This window comes from Ranitomeya variabilis, chromosome 8 (genome assembly GCF_051348905.1).
Source record: "Ranitomeya variabilis isolate aRanVar5 chromosome 8, aRanVar5.hap1, whole genome shotgun sequence".
Classification (NCBI taxonomy): Eukaryota; Metazoa; Chordata; class Amphibia; order Anura; family Dendrobatidae; genus Ranitomeya; species Ranitomeya variabilis.
In genome coordinates, this window is record NC_135239.1 from 6,828,839 (window position 1) to 6,850,562 (window position 21,724).

Genomic DNA, 21,724 nt, shown 5'->3' on the forward strand with positions numbered 1-21,724 from the left:
TGGTTACCAGCGTAAAAGTTAAAAAAACAAACATTACATGCTCACCTGCGCGTCCCCCAGCGTCTGCTTCCTGACACTGACTGAGCTCCGGCCCTAACAGCACAGCGGTGACGTCACCGCTGTGCTTTCACTTTCAATTTAGGGCCGGCGCTCAGTCAGTGTCAGGAAGCAGACGCTGGGGGACGCGCTGGTGAGTATGTACTGTTTGTTTTTTTAACTTTTACGCTGGTAACCAGGGTAAACATCGGGTTACTAAGCGCGGCCCTGCGCTTAGTAACCCGATGTTTACCCTGGTTACCAGTGTAAAATATCGCTGGTATCCTTGCTTTTGCTGTCAAACACGGCGATACACGGCGACCTAGCGACCAAATAAAGTGCAGACCTTCTAGCAGCGACCAGCAATTTCACAGCGGGATTCTGATCGCTGCTGCGTGTCAAATACAGCGATATCGCTAGCGAGGTCGCTGCAACGTCACGGATCGCTGGCGATATCGCCTAGTGTGACGGTACCTTAAGGTGTTCCGACATGCCCTGTTCTATCTGATTAAAAAAATGATGTGCTGGCCTCTGGAGGTCGGCTTTCACTTGGGCAAGGGCTGTGGTTACCTCCTGGATACGTGTGCTCATATGACTAATGGCAGTATCCAGTCGGTCACCCATCGCCTTGAGTCCCTCATGGAAGACCGAGCTCAAGTGTAAAAACTCGGGCATGAGTGACCTGTCCGCGGCCCTCTGCCGCTGCCGGGAGGAGCCCATAAAAAATTGGCTAGAGGCAGAGGACTGGGGAAGGGGAACACCTGATGGACCAGCTTCCTGGTCTCCAGGTTGTGTGGCAGGCCCACTTGCTGCAGCGCTGGAGGATGGCTGGGACGGGTCCGTGGCTGACTGATGAAGGACCGCTCCAAGTGCTGCGGAAAAAAAAAAAAAATTATTACAAAACATTTACAAAAAGATAACTGAACAGTTAGATACACATTCAGATAGGGAAAGGTCACACTAACACTATTTGTAGTGAATTTTACATCAGAATTTGCAAGCCAGGAGTTCAACAGTAGGAATAAAAGTTTCATAAAACAACATGCTATACTTCTGCATGCATCGACCAGTCCTTGGGAATTAAAAAACTGATGTAAACTATGAAGAGACGATGGAGGCAATACAAGCCATATCTCTATACAAGGTATTGGGAAGCCAAAACCTGGAGAGGAACTATGTGAGGGAAAGTATTCAAAGAACACGTACCCCACTGCTGCATCTATCAATCAATCAAGGTTTCGGATTACAAATACTGATGGGAAATACGAATTGACGACAGAGGACATACAAGCCACCTGTATACTCACCAGGACAAGTGTCAGGAAAAATGAATTGATGAGCCATTGGCATCCTGAATTCATTATTTCTGACACCTAACTTGCTGAGTATAGATCTGTTGTGCAGGCTGCCGTCACACTCTCAGTATTTGCTCAGTATTTCAAATCAGTATTGGTAAGCCAAAACCTGGAGAGGAACTATGTGAGGGAAAGTATTCAAAGAACACGTACCCCACTGCTGCATCTATCAATCACTCAAGGTTTTGGATTACAAATACTGATTTGAAATAATGACCCCCAAAAAATTGCATTATACACCACTTTTTTTTTAACCAATATACTTACGTTCTTCGTGCAAGGACCGGTCTCAAAAACGCAAGGATGCGGTGGTACTTGTATTTGCGTATCCTTGCTGCAGAACCACTTGGAAGCCGGCTCTCTTGGCGCAGGTCCTTGTTGAAGCGGTCCTTCATCGATCTCCAACGTGTTTTCACTTTTGACACTGTTGGCAAAACAAAACATAATAGTTAGGACAATGGTCTTTTGACCATGGTCACACAACTGTATGTGCTGTGAAAAAGTAATGACTTTCTGACATCATACACAGTTGTGTGAGCATGGCCAAGGTATTGACTACATCACACTGCATTGCGATACTTACCAAATGCAGAACGGACCCGAGCCGGGGCATTGGCCCAGCCATCCCACAACGCTGCGGCCACCTCATTCCAAAGCCTCCGGATCGTCACATTGTTGGCGTGCAGTGGATCCCGGGTGTCCCACAATGCGACTCGCTCGTGAACCAGGGAGATGAGGTGTTCATTCTCAATTAGGTCCTCATCCTCCTCTGGAACCTAACAACAAAAAGTACATTAATATAGGAGGCGTTCACATACGGAAGACAGAAAACAGAATCAGAGGAATGGCATGAATATTGAAGTAAAAAAAACACTGGTGCTGAAGCAAAAGGGAAAGAAAGAGAGAAGTAGAAAGAAATGAAGATTCAAGAATTATAAAGTGAGGATACAATACACATTCAGCCAGCTATACTTACACGATGCCGCCGTCTTGCCCGGCCGTGACTACGCTGCTCCTGCCCAGTCTCCTGCCCAGTCTCTTCCGCTGTAGAAGAAGTGGTCTGAAAAAGGGAAAATATACATTGTCATATGTGTAGATGTGACAGTGAATACAATCTGAGGAGGTGAATACTCACTTCGCTGACATGTTCCCCTTGTGCAGGCCCAGGCGTTTCCTCATCAGAAGAAGAAGACATTCTGATGTGTGCAGAAAGAAAGGAATGACAGAAATTAGGGCACATAGACACAGATTATAGAAAAGAAAGGCATTGGATAGGATATACTCACATAGTTCTGAGGCTTGTTTGCTGCTCCAAGGGGCTGTGGGGCGTCTCGTCTGCAAGGCAGTCTGCTGACTAGTGACCTGCAAATGTCCACTACCTCCCTTTATCACCTTGTATGTGGGGGGTGGCTTATCAGTGTCTAGACATGTTTTTCTCAATTGAGACGCATGCGTCGGCAAACGCAAGCAAACGCATGTACTGAAAAACGCATGCGTTTACATAGACTACAATGCGTTTTTTGGGCGCAAACCTTGCGCAATCAGCCGCATACATTTCCAGGCGGCAAAATGACGCCTCTAAAAATTACTACATGTTGCATTTCCGCGCCAAGACGCAGACGGCTAGACGACGCATGCGTCGTCAAACGCGGCAAAACGCGAACATAGAAAAACGCATGCGTCGATAATGTTAAAGATAGGAATACACAACGCATGCAGATATTTGCGGAAGAAACGCTGCGGACACAACCGCAAATGTGAAAGCGGCCTTAGTTCATATTCTTTTATTTTATAGCTTCATGGTTTAACTACTGTACTGTTGTTTTTAAAACCTTGAAAAAGGACATTTCTAGTGACCTAATAATAAAAAACATTGTTACATGTATATTTAAAAAAAATAATTTAGTTGATTTGACTCCTCATAAACAAAATATTAACAAACATAGTCTTGTGACATATCAGATTGATGCCTGTGCAATTCTGGACAAAATGATGCCTTTCCCATCTCTTTATCTTAATTCTAGCCCAAAATATGATTTTAAAAAAAATGTAATATCATCATACAAGCCCAAAATTCAGGCTTTTTCAAAACCTTAGGAAAACTAAAAAATTAACTAATGAAGATAAAAATTTTAAACTTTATATATATATATATATATATATATATATATATATATATATCTCTATATATCTCTCCTTGGCCGTTATATGGTGATGTATGCAGGTCTGTGTATATACAAGTGCTTCTCGCTACAATTAGGTGGCTCAGTGGATATCCCACCAAGGACGACATCTGCAGGGAGTTTATGTTCTCTCCGTGTTTGTGTGGGTTTCCTCCAGGTTCTCCAGTTTCTTCCCAAATTCGAAGGACATACTGATAGGGGATCTATATTGTGAGCCCCATCGGGCACAGCAGTGATAATGTGTGCAAACTGTAAAGCGCTGCGGAATATGTTGGCGTTATATATATATATATATATATATATATATATATATATATGTATATATATATATATGTATGTATATATATATATATATATCTATATATATATATATATCTATATATATATCATTAGAATATCGTCAAAAAGTGAAACTCATATTCTATAGAGTCATTACACACAGAGTGATCTATTTCTGTATTTATGTTAATGTTGATGATTATGGCTTACAGCCAATGAAAACCCAAAATGATTATAAAATCCCAAATGTCGTCCTACTGAAATGTATGTTCAGTAAATGCCCTCAATACTTGGTCTGGCTCCTTTTGCACCAATTACTGCATCGTGGCACGGAGGCGATCAGCCTGTGGCGCTGCTGAGGGGTTATGGAAGCCCAGGTTGCTTTGATAGCAGTCTTCAGCTCGTCTGCATTTTGGGTCTGGTGTCTCATCTTCCTCTTGACAATACTCCATAGATTCTCTGTGGGGTTAATGTCAGGCGAGTTTGCTGCCAATCAAGCCCAGTGATACTGTTGTTTTTACACCAGGTATTGGTACTTTTGGCAGTGTGGACAGGGGCCAAGTCCTGCTGGAGAACGACATTTCCATCTCCAAAAAGCTTGTCGGCAGAGGGAAGCATGAAGTGCTCTAAAATGTCCTGGTAGACGGCTGCGCTGACTTTGGTGTTGATAAAACACAGTGGACCTACACCAGCAGATGACATGGCCCCCCAAACCATCACTGATGGTGGAGACTTCACACTAGACCTCCAGCAGCTTGGATTGTGGCCTCTCCACTCTTCCTCCAGATTCAGGACTTTGATTTCCAATTCAAATCAAAATTTACTTTCACCCGAAAACAACACCTTGGACCACTGACAACCGTCCGGTTCTTTTCTCCTTGGCCCAGGTAAGACGCTTCTGGCGTTGTCTATTGGTCATGAGTGGCTGACACAAGGAATGTGACACTTGTAGCCCATGTCCTGGAGACGTCTGTGTGTGGTGAAGCAATGACTCCAGCAGCAGTCCGCTCCATCATTGTGGAGCTACTGAAACAGACTAAGGGACCTTTATAAACACTTAGGAGCCTTTACAGGTGTTTTTTGTTAATTATTCTAACTTACTGAGTTAATGACTTTTGGGCTTTCGTTGGCTGTAAGCCATAATCATCAACATTAACAGAAATAAACACGTGAAATAGATCACTGTGTGTGTAATGACTATATAATATGAGTTTCACTTTTTGTATTGAAGAACTGAAATAAATTCACTTTTTGATGATATTCTAATTTTGTGAGAAGGCCCTGTATATTCATACCCCACTCTCTGGCGAAAAAACGTCCAGCGATGGATCCGTCGATAAATGTACGAAACGTGAGCTAAAATGATGGAATCCGGCGACTGAATTCTTTTTTTTTTTTTTTTTTTTTTTTTACACAAATCATGCATTTTGCATTCTTCTCGCTCTCAAACAGAAAGTCCAAACTCTCTCCCCAGGTTAAAAAGAAAAATGGATCCATCAAATCCGTTTTTTTGGTTTTTTTTTTAAAATTCTCCGGAATGGGCCTGACAGCAAAAAACTGATGTGTGAGAGGGGCCTAAGCAATCTGTGCCATCGCTGCGCTGGTGAAGCTATAGATGTGAGTGTAAAGGATGACTTCTCCCCAAGCACTGCGGGTAAAGCACTGCGTCCTGGGGTGATGGGGTCAAGTCCAGATGCCAGGACAGTCCGAGAACCGCAAAAGGAGTGGACGACCACTGGGACATGATCGTCCTCGGTGATGGCATCCTGTCCGCCACGTTCAGCAGCATCTCCCAGCTCTCGGCGCCTATAAAGCATTGGCGATAATCCATCGCTGCCGCCGAGAGGTCGAGACGAGAAATGTGTTGACCTTTCAGTCCGTGTTCTAATTGCTTTCCTCTCCTGGTAGTAAAAGATCGGTCGCAGCTGTTCCACCCTGAAGTTTACACCTTAATGATGTTAAGACCTTTCTTCAAGTAATGTTCACATTATGACGGCTCAACTCTTCACCTGCAGCCATGAGGTCTGAATAATAACAAAAGATCAGTGCTGCTATTTCATATGGAGCAGACACATTCCCCAACGCAGCTGAAATCTGTTCTGTCCCCAACTCCGACAAGTAGGATTCTCGATTCTTCACTTCTGATTAGTGGAAGAAGGTAGGAAATGTTTGGAAGACGACAGGAGACCAAGACTGAGGGATTTGTGAACTAATTAGAAATGATTTCACCTATCGAGATTAATTAGTGGCATTATGCCGTCACTTGCTGGCCTCGTAAGTGATTGTCCCCCTGAAGAGCGAGACGGCGACTCGGGAGATCATCTTACCAGTTATTTTCTGAAATTTCTGCAGACATTTAGGCAGTGTTCACATGGGTTTGGTTTTCAGTGCATATTCTCTACAGGTAGTCTCTGTAAATATATGGGGGTTTTAGCACTCCGATTATTCTGCTGAAAGGTGGCGGAGCGCGCTGTGCACCACAGAGCGGATTTCATGGTTTGCATTGCAAACTCTCGGCTCTGCTGTCATATGTATCTGTCTAAGCAGTATGCAGCGGAGCATTGCATCAGTATATGCGGTATGCAGCGGAGTATTGCATCAGTATAAGCGGTATGCAGCGGAGTATTGCATCAGTAGAAGCGGTATGCAGCGGAGTATTGCATCAGTAGAAGCGGTATGCAGCGGAGTATTGCATCAGTATAAGCGGTATGCAGCGGAGTATTGCATCAGTAGAAGCGGTATGCAGCGGAGTATTGCATCAGTAGAAGCGGTATGCAGCGGAGTATTGCAAAACTTTACCTGATGCCTTTCGGTCACATTTTCTTTCTTTGCATTTTCTGCTGACGTAATTCGTGACCCCAGATTTTACAAGAAAACAAGAATCCTATCAGACCTATTGTTTTCTTTTTCATTTTACCCTAGTTTGTTTCCCCCATGTTTACTAGCAGGGCCACAATTTGATGCCTTTGAGAATGTTTCAAAAAATCTATTCTGCGATAATAGGAAATAAATCTATAATTTTTACTTCAGTAATGATGTCTACATAAAGACTCGGACCGAGGCTGCGTGCGTGGGGCTGCGTGCGTGGGGCTGCGTGCGTGGGGCTGCGTGCGTGGGGCTGCGTGCGTGAGGCTGCGTGCATGGCACTGCGTGCGTGAGGCTGCGTGCATGGCGCTGTGTGCGTGATGCTGTGTATTAATCTCCGAGTGTCAGACTTCTGTCATGTGATCATTGCACTAATGGGAACTTGTTTCTTTCTTTGTCTTCTGCTCCGCCAGCCCGGATTGGAAAGATGAAACGGCGAAAGCAAGATGAGGGACAGGTATGTCCGCTCTGCAGTCGGCCATTGTCTGGATCCGAGGAGGAGATGAGTAGACATGTGGAACTGTGTCTGTCTAAGGTAGAGGAACCGCGAGGCCTTTGTAGCCCCCGCTATCTTCTGTCTGTCTCCTCTACTTTCTGACTCTCGGCCTGTGCAGGCCGCTCTGCTCCCCTCTGCTCTCAGGCCTCTTGTGTGGACTCATTCTATCTCTATGTAGTGCAGCCGATGTTCTCATCCTCTCCTCTTCCAGCTTTATAGGGTACTTGTGCTGTATTTAGTGTTCTTCTTTTCTCACTGATCCATTTCCTTCATCACTACAGAGGGAGACCTGCATGAACGAGGATGACTCTGTAGACATTGAGCATGAGAACGGACATCGGTTTGATGAGTACGAGTGGTGCGGACAGAAGAGGATTCGGGCCACCACTCTCCTAGAAGGGGGATTCCGCGGTATGTAAGGCACCATGATCCTCCTACCTTCACCAGCGCAAATACACAGGAAAATGTCAGAGCAAATCTTTGTTTTGGTGACTTATTTGGGGGCAGTGAGCTGCTGGTGGGGTCTGCAGGCGTCGGTCACATTGAGTTGCATTGACGTTTAAAAATAAACCTGCATTCAGTAAAAGCAATGTCCACGTCCGAGGGCATCCTGCTGTTTGTGGTGTACTCCATGTTCACTGCGACAGTGGCACATGTTTTTCTTCTCTACTTTGTGGAGCAATGATGCTGATTGTAAATGAAGCAAGTATACAGGAATAAAGGCTGGAGCTCTCCGGCTGCTTCCCATCCTGTGATTCCAATACAAACTTGGCTGTATACTTATTCATAGGTATAAACTTCAGTGTTAGATCGACATCACGTTTTCAATCATAAAATAAATCATCAGGCTTAAAACAAGAGGAGTAAGACAATTTAAGAAAAAGAATAGTGATGAGCGAATGTGCTCCGGTAAGTTGTTGTCTGAGCACGCTCATGTGCTAATAGAGGATCTCCGGCGTGCTCAGATAAGGTGTTGTCTGAGCACGCTCATGTGCTAATAGAGGATCTCCGGCGTGCTCAGGTAAGGTGTTGTCTGAGCACGCTCGTGTGCTAATAGAGGATCTCCGGCGTGCTCAGATAAGGTGTTGTCTGAGCACGCTCGTGTGCTAATAGAGGATCTCCGGCGTGCTCAGGTAAGGTGTTGTCTGAGCACGCTCGTGTGCTAATAGAGGATCTCCGGCGTGCTCGGGTAAGGTGTTGTCTGAGCACGCTCGTGTGCTAATAGACGATTTCCGGCGTGCTCGGGTAAGGTGTTGTCTGAGCACGCTCGTGTGCTAATAGAGGATCTCCGGCGTGCTCGGGTAAGGTGTTGTCTGAGCACGCTTGTGTGCTAATAGAGGATCTCCGGCGTGCTCAGATAAGGTGTTGTCTGAGCACGCTCGTGTGCTAATAGAGGATCTCCGGCGTGCTCGGGTAAGGTGTTGTCTGAGCACGCTTGTGTGCTAATAGAGGATCTCCGGCGTGCTCAGGTAAGGTGTTGTCTGAGCACGCTCATGTGCTAATAGACGATCTCCGGCGTGCTCAGGTAAGGTGTTGTCTGAGCACACTCGTTTGCTAATAGACGATCTCCAGCGTGCTCGGGTAAGGTGTTGTCTGAGCATGCTCATGTGCTAATAGTGGATCATAGAACATAAGATGTGTGTCTGCGAGTTTGGCTCTCAGTAATACATTTTGAGAAGAGCTAAGACACTCCGGCTTTTGTTCCTTTATACATTATTCTACAAACGATCCCATAAAGGTGATCACTGCAGCGCTCCCGAAATTCCTATGTTTGTCGTGTACACACAGCTCACGAGGTCAGCAGGTAAATATTCCCTATAGCCTGTTTATCTGACAAGGATGTGCGTTTGTCTGCTCTACCATTTTGAGTGAAGGCCGTGTGCCAGCTTATGGCTAACCATTGGGAATGGACTGCAGTACTATTGACCCCATAGATCTTGAGGTGCACGTTCTAGAGCGATACCTTTGGAAGTGTCCGTGGCTTGTGTTCACGTCTCTACAAGCTGCAGTGTGACGGTTCGTTCTGCGCTGCTGGATCGTAGAGGTCAGCGAGTAATACCGCAGGACCCTGGTCACGTGGTCAGTCTGCCATGGCGGCTGGACGGCAGCGCTACTTGCTGCCTCCTTTCTGCCGCACCCCCGGCTGCTCTTTCATTATCCGGTCTGGCATGATGTCACGGTTGTGGTGTGGCGCATACACGACATCGCACCAGGCTAGCTAATGAAGAGGATGCCCGAAGGTAGGAGACTGGCCACGGGGCTCCCATCCAGGGCCACGGGGCTCCCATCCAGGGCCACGGGGCTCCCATCCAGGGCCACCAGCCCAGAGTCCTGGGAATCCATCCGCTCATCTCCAGATCACACGCCGCCTTCATCTTCATGTGCTGTTTGCAGACATAATGGTTTTGTTTTTTTGTGTCTGTAACAAAAGATTTTCCTTCTTTGGTTTGAATGGCGCAGCAGTTTGCTCCTCGCCCGCTCCCCATAAACAATGCGGTCCTCAGGTCTCGGCAGCACATCGCCCCTTCCTGCGACAATAGCCGGCCAGGTCCTGATTGATGCGGGAGCGCAGCCTTTGAGTTAAGAGCTTTGTTTGTTGTTTCTGCTGCAGAATGGATCTGAGACCAATAATATCATGTGGACGCGGTCGTCCTCTCTTAAATGGCTTATCGCGGCCAAAAGCGAGGAATCCAGAGCGACATCTACCATGCGGATCAATGCGGAGAACACACTGAGGCCTGGGCGGCGGGTGCGTGCCGGAGCCGGACTGTCATGTTGATGAGGCTTCACTGAACACACTCTCTTTTAACCCTTTGTTGCTCACAGAGTCAGTTAGGGGCAGGAGCTGCTCTGGCTGGTGTCGCTGTCAGAGATTTGTTGTGTTATGCTGGGCCTTGTAGTTCCATAAGTGCTGCGGAGCAGAAACGTACTTCTTTTGGCCTTTTTTTCCATACTGAGTCATTCTCCTGATGTTGTGGCCCCGTGGTCATTGCTGCCATCTGTCTGTACCGTGCGTCCAGTTGTAATTCTTTTTTGGGCAGTTGTTGTCGGCTGCAGCAGCGATGGGTGGAGGATGCGAGGGCCGGATTGAGCAGTATGTCCGTCTATTGATCTCACGGCATCCTCCTGCCTCTGAGCACAAGCAAGCAGCGTGCTTAATGTGATTGAAAGGCAGTTTAAATGGCGATGACCTTTTCAGGGGAAATTAGATTGCCTGCCAAGAGTGGTTAAAGGGAGTGATAACGCCAGCGTCAGGAAGCTGTCCAGTCACATTGTAGAGAGCCATGAAGCCCAGGAGCCAGTGCTGTCTGTGGCGCCCCCATCGGGGTTCCTGGCTGCTTACTATGGGGGTTCTGTCTGGAGGAAGGAGTCCGGGTACACGGGGCTGCCGATCGGTTGTGGGCCCACGTGACCTTTGCGCTCCATCTTGTACACAGCTGGTTTCAGGTTATGCCAGTAACGGGACACGGAGCCTAATCCGCCCTGACACTGACAGTGCACCCCCGGTCGTCCTCTCTATTGAGGAGGCCGTGTCACATCGGATCAGACGTGCGTGCCACCGCCGGCCCCGCTCGCTCATCATCCACCTTCCACACGGACTTCTGGCCAAACACCAATTTAGGGGAGTCGTGTACAAAATCCGCTCACATTTAATTTGAATTAAAGGGGGACAAAAAAAAAATCTCCCAGTAAAGTGTCAGAAACCGGGAACTTCACATTTCCTAGAAACTTGGACCTTGGCTATAGTAAAGCGACGTCAGGTCCTGTCCTGTGGGGTTTTTAGGAAAAACAATGCAAGACCTACTTTACTGTGGGTGAAGCGATCCACAAAACCCAGGAAGATGTCGGCCCCAGTGACCGAAAATGTCTGACACCCCCTCATTCCTCCGCAGATAACAGGAACATTACTGGTCACCAGTGAAGGCCACAGAAGGAGGAGGTTTTATAGGGCCGTCCTCTGATGGCGGGCCGCGGATGACAGCCAATCACTGGCCTCATAGATGTCAGTGATTGTCTGCAGCGGCCACGCACCACTTCCCACGAAGAAGCAAAAATGACCCCACAGCACTGAGGGTTAGATTAGTATTATGTGTGTCATATAATATATAATGTCTCCTACTTAGGGGAACACTATTTAAAGGGCTGGTTTCCAGTTTGTACATCTATTGGGCCCCATGATGACATTGCAGGTATAGTCCGTCCACCAGTGATGCCGATACTCCAGCAGGACTTCATATACGACTGTATTCATACATTGCATTTTTGCTGATTTTTTTTTTTTATGCAAATTAAAAGCTTTTTTTTTTACAGTACCAGGAAAAGACCTTTATAGGACATTTTATAACTTATCCAAATTCTTATGGAAACATTTGCAGCACATCCTGCATTGTACTACTGCACCCAATGTGTTACATGGATAGGAGTCGGTCCTTTTTTATTCGGACTCCACAGCCCTGATAGAAATCAGTGGGCAAGAGCAAACACGTTGCTATCAGTTTTTGCTGCTTTTTAGTGAAACATATGAGGTACTGCAGGATGTGAAACCCATTTTAGTGTGTGTGTGTGTGTGTGTGTGTGTGTGTGTGTGTGTGTGTGTGTGTGTGTGTGTGTGTGTGTGTGTGTGTGTGTGTGTGTGTGTGATTTTCCCAAGTTTAAACCACAGTGTCTTGGTGTCCTCACCTGAGAATGGCTGTGATATTAGTACAGTTAATTAAATTAGTGATATGTGTAAAGTATACATTGGCCGACCAAGGTGTGAAATTGAACAATACCTGACCAACTCAATGGCTGACCCCAATGTATAAAAGTAAACCGTGCCGCACCTACAAAATGTCTTGGTAAACTATTTCCGACCAATTCAACTCCCCCTGCTGTTTTTACATTTGCAATTGTGTATTTTTTTCATGAATGTTTTTGTTCAGAATAGTCACTATTTTGTCAGACATGGATATCTTTTTCCACTAAATTATTTGATCTATTTTCCCTTTGTTCCAAAAAATGTCTTCTGGTGCCACATATGTCTTGCATTAGGGGCCAGATACTTTGCATTGTTCATTCTTTTGTGCTGGAAGCAAAACTGAACTTTAAGATCCTGAAAAACGCAGCAAGAAAAACAGCCAAAAGTAAGCAAAACCGGCTTTTTGTCTGCAACTTTTTTTTTTTTGCGGAAAAAAAGATGCAGAAAAAAAGCAACGTGTGAGCATAGCCCAAGGGATCAGACAACTGCAGGTTCAGTCCCCTGGAGACTAAATCATTCAAAGCAATAAAAGTTTTTCGGTTTAAAATAAAAACAGCTTAACCATATTTGCTACAGTCTGTGAAAGTCCAGTCTATCAATGTGTACAATTATTTATATTGTGCATTAAATGCAAAACAAATCCAGTAAAATGCCGATCGCTTCACTTCTGAGAATAAGCGGTAATGAAAGAACAAGCCTCATCCAGCTCCGTCCGCAGAGAGACAAGTGTTACAGGTCTCAGACGGTCCCGGAGAAGCCGGGGAGGAAAACACGGAAAATCGCCGGTCATCATGGGGGTTACAGTTTTCAGCTCCAGCAGCACCTCCTGAAAAAGGGACAACTATTGCAATTACCTTCTTCCCAAAGAAGTTCTGCAGTAGCTGAAGTCCCTGAGACACTTAATATTTCACACTGCAGCTGCCATGTGTCAATCAATGCTCAATCGTAATAAGGCTACTTTCAGACATCTGTCCCGCACCATCACGCATAATCCGGCGGCGGGACGGATTGCTGGATCCGGTGCAATTAGTGTAAAAACTGATTGCGCCAGATCAGCTTTTCTTCCGGATCCAGGATTAAGATATAATGTAAAATAAAAATAAAAAATCGTGATATTCTGACCTTCCAGCATCCCCTGCAGTCTTCCCGCTCCTCGCAATGGTCGCGATGCTCCCGATCCCAGTAATGCATCGCAGCAATGACCTGTGATGATGTAGCATCTCGTGAGACCGCACGTCATTGCCGCGATGCATTACTGGGACCTGGAGCATCACGAAGAGCGGGAAGGCTGCGGGGGACGCCGGAAGGTGAGAATATCACGATTTTTTTATTATTTTTTACATTATATCTTTTTACTATTGATGCTGCATAGGCAGCATCAATAGTAAAAAGAGAGAGAACAGGGCATGCGCAGATGGAGGCCGGACTCTGGACATTTTCCATGGCCACCGGCAATTTTGGCAAAAAACGGATGAAACGTTGGGACATCAGGCACAATCTGGCGCTAATACAACTCTATGATAAAAAACGGATCCGGTTTTTTTTTGTTTTGTTTTTTTGAAAATTCGCCGGATTGTGCCTGATGCCAAAAACCTGATGTGTGAAAGTAGCCTAAGAGGTTCTGCAGCAGTGACTTTGTGCCCCGTGACACTACACTGTGGGTCTGCGCTGCTTTTCTCACCCCTTTGGATCATCCGGCCATTCACATGTAACTTCCTTTACCTGTGGCGGGATCAGCCCTCGGTGCCAGCGGGTGGTCGGTGCCAGCGGGTGGTCGGTGCCAGCTCTGTATAATAGTTGTGCACGGACTTATATATCATATTGTGGATATTATAAGAGTAATTACTGGACAGGTAATAGACACAGATCTCATGGCGAGGCCCCGGCGCCCTCCTCCCGCACTCGGCGCTGATTAATTTTGCAGCCTCTCCCCAGTAATCTCCCCTTCCTGCTTTCTAAATAAGCCTGGCAGGTTGTTATCCACCCATCTCTGGGCTGATTGGCCGTGCAGCTCTGTGACTTTTAATTAAAGAGCTGCAAATGTGTATAAAAGCTGCCAGCAGTGACGGGTCTGGAACACGAGCTGCGAGGGAAGAGAATTTCCCTAAGGACTGCCCGCTGTAATGGAAAGGATCTGCAGCCCTGTGAACCAGGCAGGCGAGATGACTGCGTTACCCCTGATACCAGCCCAGCGCCCACATTAACCAGGCAGCAGCGCTCTCTGCACAGCCCGCCAGCGACCGAGCCCCGGCCGCACCTCTGCCTGCACGAGCTGCTAGTCTGCTGCTGTCATATGTGCAAGTCTGCGGAAGAGCCGAGGACCCTCCTACCAGGGTCTGTGTGTCCTGATCCAGGGAATGTTGGGAGAGTTCAGCTCTGAAGCTTGCAGAACAGTGAGCACAGCTGTGGAGTATAATACAGGATGGAATAAGACCTATGCAGAGTTTTTGGCCCCAGTCCTCCTTCGGCTTTGACCATGGCTACGAGACCTCCATTTTGCTGACCTCAATGAGGGTTTCAATATTAATTATTCCCCAACCTGAAAGGACCTCAGACTGTGATTCTTGTAGACCAACTTCCCTGCTGTAGTCGCATATTAACATGGTGGTGAAAATATTAGCTAGACGGTTGAAATTACTGATGCGTCCATGAACCCTGGCTATGCGGGTGATGCGTCCATGAACCCTGACTGTGCGGGTGATGATGCGTCCATTAACACGGACTATGCGGGTGATGATGTGTCCATGAACCCCCAACTGCGGGTGATGATGCGTCCATGAACCCCGACTGCGGGTGATGATGCGTCCATGAACCCTGACTATGCGGGTGATGATGCATCCATGAACCCCGACTGCGGGTGATGATGCGTCCATGAACCCTGACTATGCGGGTGATGATGCGTCCATGAACCCTGACTGTGCAGGTGATGATGCCTCCATGAACCCTGACTGTGCAGGTGATGATGCGTCCATGAACCCTGACTGTGCAGGTGATGATGCGTCCATGAACCCTGACTATGCGAGTGATGATGCGTCCATGAACCCTGACTATGCGGGTGATGATGCGTCCATGAACCCTGACTATGCGGGTGATGATGCGTCCATGAACCCTGACTATGCGGGTGATGATGCCTCCATGAACCCTGACTATGCGGGTGATGATGCGTCCATGAACCCAGACTATGCGGGTGATGATGCGTCCATGAACCCTGACTGTGCGGGTGATGATGCGTCCATGAACCCTGACTATGCGAGTGATGATGCGTCCATGAACCCTGACTATGCGGGTGATGATGCGTCCATGAACCCTGACTATGCGGGTGATGATGCGTCCATGAACCCAGACTATGCGGGTGATGATGCGTCCATGAACCCAGACTATGCGGGTGATGATGCGTCCATGAACCCTGACTATGCGGGTGATGATGCGTCCATGAACCCTGACTGTGCGGGTGATGATGCGTCCATGAACCCCGACTGTGCGGGTGATGATGCGTCCATGAACCCTGACTATTCGGGTGATGATGCGTCCATGAACCCCGACTGTGCGGGTGATGATGCGTCCATGAACCCTGACTATGCGGGTGATGATGCGTCCATGAACCCTGACTATGTGGGTGATGATGCGTCCATGAACCCTGACTATGCGAGTGATGATGCGTCCATGAACCCCGATTGTGCGGGTGATGATGCGTCCATGAACCCCGACTGTGCGGGTGATGATGCCTCCATGAACCCTGACTGTGCGGGTGATGATGCGTCCATGAACCCTGACCCTGACTATGCGGGTGATGATGCGTCCATGAACCCTGACTATGCGGGTCTTGTGGTGTGGGAGGCAGGGGCCTTCTGTGGCGGTCGCTCATTTATGCCCTATTGACTGAACCATCACCGGCAGCACCCTGGAAAATTCTACAACATTTTGGGCCAATGATTTGCTGGCTCCCATTCTGCCATAGGGTCCGGCTTATCACACCGGTTCCTGATCCCCCAGGAGAGGTGCAGCTCGCTCTCGGGTCCTTCATCGTAAAGTCTGTTCTATCAGGATGAATAAATGATTCATTACACAGGACCTTGTACAGAAGCGGCAAATACATTCATCTCCGTGTCTGCGGAGCCATCGAACCTCTGCACATGGACTGGACACAACGGAATCCACTGCGCCGAGCGCAGCCTCATTGTATGGAACGGGAGCGGAGCATTATCCCTATTATTATATCCCGATTGTTAGGATCATTCTGCACAAAAAAATAAGTAATACAGGCGGTAACTCTGCACCAGTAATGTATGTACACAGTGACTGCACCAGCAGAATAGTGAGTGCAGCTCTGGAGTATAATACAGGATGTAACTCAGGATCAGTAATGTAATGTATGTACACAGTGACTGCACCAGCAGAATAGTGAGTGCAGCTCTGGGGTATAATACAGGATGTAACTCAGGATCAGTAATGTATGTACACAGTGACTGCACCAGCAGAATAGTGAGTGCAGCTCTGGGGTATAATACAGGATGTAACTCAGGATCAGTAATGTAATGTATGTACACAGTGACTGCACCAGCAGAATAGTGAGTGCAGCTCTGGAGTATAATACAGGATGTAACTCGGGATCAGTAATGTAATGTATGTACACAGTGACTGCACCAGCAGAATAGTGAGTGCAGCTCTGGAGTATAATACAGGATGTAACTCAGGATCAGTAATGTATGTACACAGTGACTGCACCAGCAGAATAGTGAGTGCAGCTCTGGGGTATAATACAGGAGGTAACTCAGGATCAGTAATGTAATGTATGTACACAGTGATTGCACCAGCAGAATAGTGAGTGCAGCTCTGGAGTAAAATACAGGCGGTAACTCAGGATCAGTAATGTAATGTATGTACATAGTGACTGCACCAGCAGAATAGTGAGTGCAGCTCTGGGGTATAATACAGGATGTAACTCAGGATCAGTAATGTAATGTATGTACACAGTGACTGCACCAGCAGAATAGTGAGTGCAGCTCTGGGGTATAATACAGGCGGTAACTCAGGATCAGTAATGTAATGTATGTACATAGTGACTGCACCAGCAGAATAGTGCGTGCAGCTCTGGGGTATAATACAGGATGTAACTCAGGATCAGTAATATAATGTATGTACACAGTGACTGCACCAGCAGAATAGTGAGTGCAGCTCTGGGGTATAATACAGGAGGTAACTCAGGATCAGTAATGTAATGTATGTACACAGTGACTGCACCAGCAGAATAGTGAGTGCAGCTCTGGGGTATAATACAGGATGTAACTCAGGATCAGTAATGTATGTACACAGTGACTGCACCAGCAGAATAGTGAGTGCAGCTCTGGAGTATAATACAGGATGTAACTCAGGATCAGTAATGTAATGTATGTACACAGTGACTGCACCAGCAGAATAGTGAGTGCAGCTCTGGGGTATAATACAGGATGTAACTCAGGATCAGTAATGTATGTACACAGTGACTGCACCAGCAGAATAGTGAGTGCAGCTCTGGAGTATAATACAGGATGTAACTCAGGATCAGTAATGTAATGTATGTACACAGTGACTGCACCAGCAGAATAGTGAGTGCAGCTCTGGGGTATAATACAGGATGTAACTCAGGATCAGTAATGTATGTACACAGTGACTGCACCAGCAGAATAGTGAGTGCAGCTCTGGGGTATAATACAGGATGTAACTCAGGATCAGTAATATAATGTATGTACACAGTGACTGCACCAGCAGAATAGTGAGTGCAGCTCTGGGGTATAATGTAGAATCAGTCATGTGTGTGCACAGTGCCCCCCAGGGTGCCCATACATGAGTGCAGCAGCGCTCGGACCCCTCCTCATGCCGTATTTTGGGTGTGGGGCCAGGCTCGGGCAGTGTTTTGTGCTTTCGGTGGGATTGCTCTGTTACGAGTGAACAGTTGAGGGAAGCCCGGCGGATTATTTGTTGCGTTCGCTGCTGTGTTTTACGGCCGAGGTTGCAGGTGTGGAGCGTCAGCACACGTGGCTCGCTGCCAGTGCCGCTTTTGAATCAATATGCTGATTAATTGATTAAATTAACAGGGAATTTCATTCTGGCAGGGTCATAAAGAATCTAGTTAGGGGTTAAAGAGAAGCATTTTCCCCCTTAATGCTTTGTAACATTTCAGCACTTGCATGTTTTCACTTCTCCTTAATGTCATTAATGACTGCTGGAGCCGGGGGCTCTGGGGTTTGGGGGTCGGTGTATGACTTCCAGCTGTTCCGTGGCCGCGGCGTTGAGTCCTCAGGTGCGCGGACGTTCCCACTTCTGCTTTACATTTTGGATTTGATTACCCGAGTTGCTAAACTCCTGTGATCCCCTTCCTGTCAGCGCTACTTACTTCCCAGAAATGTGACTTGCAGATGCCGCCCGCTGCTTTTTGGTGACGATTTTACCCTTTGATGGCTCACTTGCCTGAATCTGCAGCCGACCTAGGACCGTCCTCCGTAGCGGAGCAGCCCCCGCAGGAGACCCTTCCTGCTCTTTCCTCAATGGTTTTTATTTATAGGGCTATTCCCAACACTGATAGTTATCACCTATCGGTGGGGTCGCACTAGAGGAAACCCCCGGGGACTAAGCGTGCCGTTGGTGGAGCAGAGGCCGCACGGGTAGACCAGCAGTGTCCTCATGTGTCCGCCGAGGGAGATCGCATCCATAGACCATGAATGGGGTGCACTGCTTCATTCAGTCTGGAGCGATGGGGGGTCCCAGCAGTCGGCCAGGCGTTCACCTGCTCTGTGCGATGTGTTGGGGATGACCTGGGACATACTTCGTCCCTGGTTGCATGCAGATGTATGGACCGAGCTCTGGAGCTGTTGTGCGGCCAATATCTGCCTGTAACATCGCTGCTGTGTATCCATTGTATTACCCCTGATAAATGGACTGCTTGCCGATGAGCCCGCGCACCAGCTCCCATAGCCCGCTCCCCTCACAATGTAATAACGGGGGGCCAGTGGGTTTATCATGGCGGCAGGGTCCAGTGCTGCCATCCTCGCCCCCCTGTCACCCAGCATTGCAGAGTATGAGCCATCGAATCACAGGTTTGAGTCCTCGGGGGGCTAAGAATAAATGAAAAAAAAAGGAGTTTAAATTAAGAAAAAAAAACTCAATCTAATAGGAAAAATACGCTTATTTGGGATCGTTGTGTCCGTAAAAACTTAAAATAAAATGACAGTTAATCACACACAAGCGCGGCCTCACCCGGGGTCTTGCGCGGCCTCACCCGGGGTCTTGCGCGGCCTCACCCGGGGTCTTGCGCGGTCGGTCCCGGGGTCCTGTGCGGTCGGTCCCGGGGTCTTGCGCGGTCCCGGAGTCTTGCGTGGTCGGTTCTGGGATCTTACCCGGTGGGTAACGGGGTCTTGCGCGGTCGGTCCTGGAGTCTTACGCGGTCGGTCCCGGGGTCTTGTGCGGTCGGTCCCGGGGTCTTGTGCGGTCGGTCCCGGGGTCTTGTGCGGTCGGTCCCGGGGTCTTGTGCGGTCGGTCCCGGGGTCTTGCGCGGTCGGTCCCGGGTTCTTGCACGGTCGGTCCCGGGGTCTCGTGCGGTCGGTCCTGGGTTCTTGCACGGTCAGTCCCGGGGTCTTGTGCGGTCCCAGAGTCTCGTACTGACTGTCCTTTAACCACACAGTGAAGAAACCCCACAGATGTTTTATTTTTTCCTCCCGCCGTCACTTGCAGAGTTTTCCCGTTTTTCAGTGACTGGCGTGATTCACACATGCAGCTCGTCCCACGTAAGGTGAGCGCTGCTGCGCCTCTGGGGATGGAGAATATTATTATACACACAGAAAATGAAACCTTCCCAGGTCTTAAGTCGTAAACAGTAAAGTGCGCTGTACATGTGAGTAACAGGCGATTGGCTGCAGCCGTTGCGACCATCGATCACTTCTGGAGGGTTTCCTTGCAGGATGCCGTTTTGTCCTTGTGAATCAGCTTTTGGGGGTCTCTGAGCCTTGTTACAAGTGGTTGATTTGCAGCCGGTGGTGCGGTGTCAGCGGCGCGGGGTGTAAGTGGTGTTGATGGGCGCGCACTGATTGATCGGAGGAGTTTGTCTCCTGACTGTCAGGAGGTTTATAGAGGTGCCAGTCACCGCAGCCACAGAAATTGCCTCTGCCTGCCAGCGATCAGCCGAGGAGACAGGCCCCGACTTTGGTGTGCGCGGAGTTTGTGTGGCCCCCGAGCCCCCGGGTCAGTCTTTATTACCCTTCCCTCATCACGAGTCCGGGACGTCTCATTTCATTTATTTCCTGCGTGGCTCCATCACAGAATAAACTTGTTACCGCACCAGGTGGGATCCCGGCCGCTCCTGATGTCTGTAGATTAATTGGTGCCGACATCAATGCTGGCCCTTTGTTTTCCTCTTCTAGTTTGTGTTACGTGGCTGTGTGCACCGCGGTAAATAATGGGGCTGAGATTAATGGCGCCGGGCACGGAGGGTTTACAGTACTGCTGTGTCCCCGGAGCGCAGATTGACGTCATTGAGGGGTGCTCCTGGTACGTAAAGTGAAGGCATATCTATAGGAAGATTAGTAGGGGTCTACCCTCTGGGGTCTTACAATGCTGAGATTGGGAGGGCCGCACTGCAGTCAGGATCATAAGCTGAGGGTCATCAATAGGCGATGGGCTTTGTCAGGGGCTTTCTGTCTGACAACCTTGTAGCCAAAGAGACGGAGTCATTAAACTGTTGTCAGATTTCTGAGGTGAGGTTGAATCGCAGCTGCCGTCTTTACGCCCGTCCCCCCGATCTGCTCCGACAACCTTTAGTAAAGTGAGCAGAGTGTGTGAGTCGGTGAGGCCGATGCAGCGGAGCAGGAGCGGTACAAGTGGCGGCCGGCATGGACACGAGGAGGAGCTTTTCTTGCGACGGTGCACGGCTGCAGAAAGATGCGTCAGATTCGGTAAGAGCCGCTTTTCTTGTTCATCCTGATGAATCGGAGGCCAAGTGTCGGCTTTCTGTTCATGGTCTTTGTGAGGACCTTGTGGAAGCCTCTCGGACAGATCCGTGTCCGCTGCCGTCTGTCTAGAAGAAAGTCCGAGAAGTTGAGGTTCACGTTGGCGTGATTAGCGGAAGAAGCGTCGCCATGTGGCGCCCGCAGATCCTCCGGTTTCCTCGCCTGTCGTCCCGTCTATTAGCCAATTATCCGTCCACGTGGCTTGTAACACGTTGGGATCTTTGATTTGCGCTTTCCTCTGACCTTTAGCTTTTCCTGTTCAGGTCGCCGCTCTGATCATCCGTACACATGTAGCCCTCATGTAACAAGGTTGATTGCAGAGTTTTACAAAGGTCACCCTGTTGTGCCGCCCGTCAGCCTGCGATGTCTGGCAGTGACGGCCGAGCGCTGCTCTCTACACTGTCAACAAGACCCGTTACACACTCCGGCTGCAAATCCATGTTTTCTTCATTACGGCACACACATCCACGCTCCCCTCGGCCGCCGGCCCCGAGTCAAGCGGTTTCAGACGTCAAATATTTGAACAGCTGCTGCAGGTTTTCACTGGCGCGGACACAGGCGACAGCAGGAAATCGGGGGTCATCCTCCACAGGGACGCGGCTTAAAACTGTCACCAAATGTGTAACCATGGCAGGACCCGGCTGCTTCACCTTGGCTTCCAGGAACCGTTGTCAGGCAGCACCTGCGGCTCGTGCGCTGCTTTATGAGCCCATTAATCTCGGTTATGATCTGTTCTCAAATTAAATTAGTGGGTGCTCCGTTATCGTGGATCTTTCTTACACTTGTCGCCTCCT

The 21,724-nt window shown here is 48.3% G+C and overlaps 2 protein-coding genes across 6 annotated transcripts in view; one reads left to right on the top strand and one right to left on the bottom strand.

Annotated features, from left to right (window-relative positions):
- The window catches only part of RNF220 (ring finger protein 220), a 335,721-nt gene that overhangs the window by 286,702 nt on the left and 27,295 nt on the right, over nt 1-21,724 (top strand). For 4 of the 5 annotated variants that reach the window (XM_077277403.1, XM_077277405.1, XM_077277407.1 and 1 more), the window contains 2 exons: nt 7,132-7,253; nt 7,496-7,625. In XM_077277403.1, the coding sequence (XP_077133518.1) occupies nt 7,132-7,253; nt 7,496-7,625 (252 nt within the window). The remainder of the gene's footprint in view (nt 1-7,131; nt 7,254-7,495; nt 7,626-21,724) is intronic. The other variant, XM_077277404.1, reaches the window with a different exon arrangement.
- On the bottom strand, nt 1,642-2,933 carry LOC143788054 (uncharacterized). The gene is made up of 5 exons (XM_077277408.1): nt 2,678-2,933; nt 2,527-2,587; nt 2,368-2,451; nt 1,975-2,167; nt 1,642-1,815 (listed from the first exon to the last, which is right to left on the bottom strand). Exons 2-5 carry the CDS (start codon nt 2,584-2,586, stop codon nt 1,655-1,657), a joined length of 498 nt encoding a protein of 165 aa, XP_077133523.1. The 5' UTR covers nt 2,587; nt 2,678-2,933; the 3' UTR covers nt 1,642-1,654.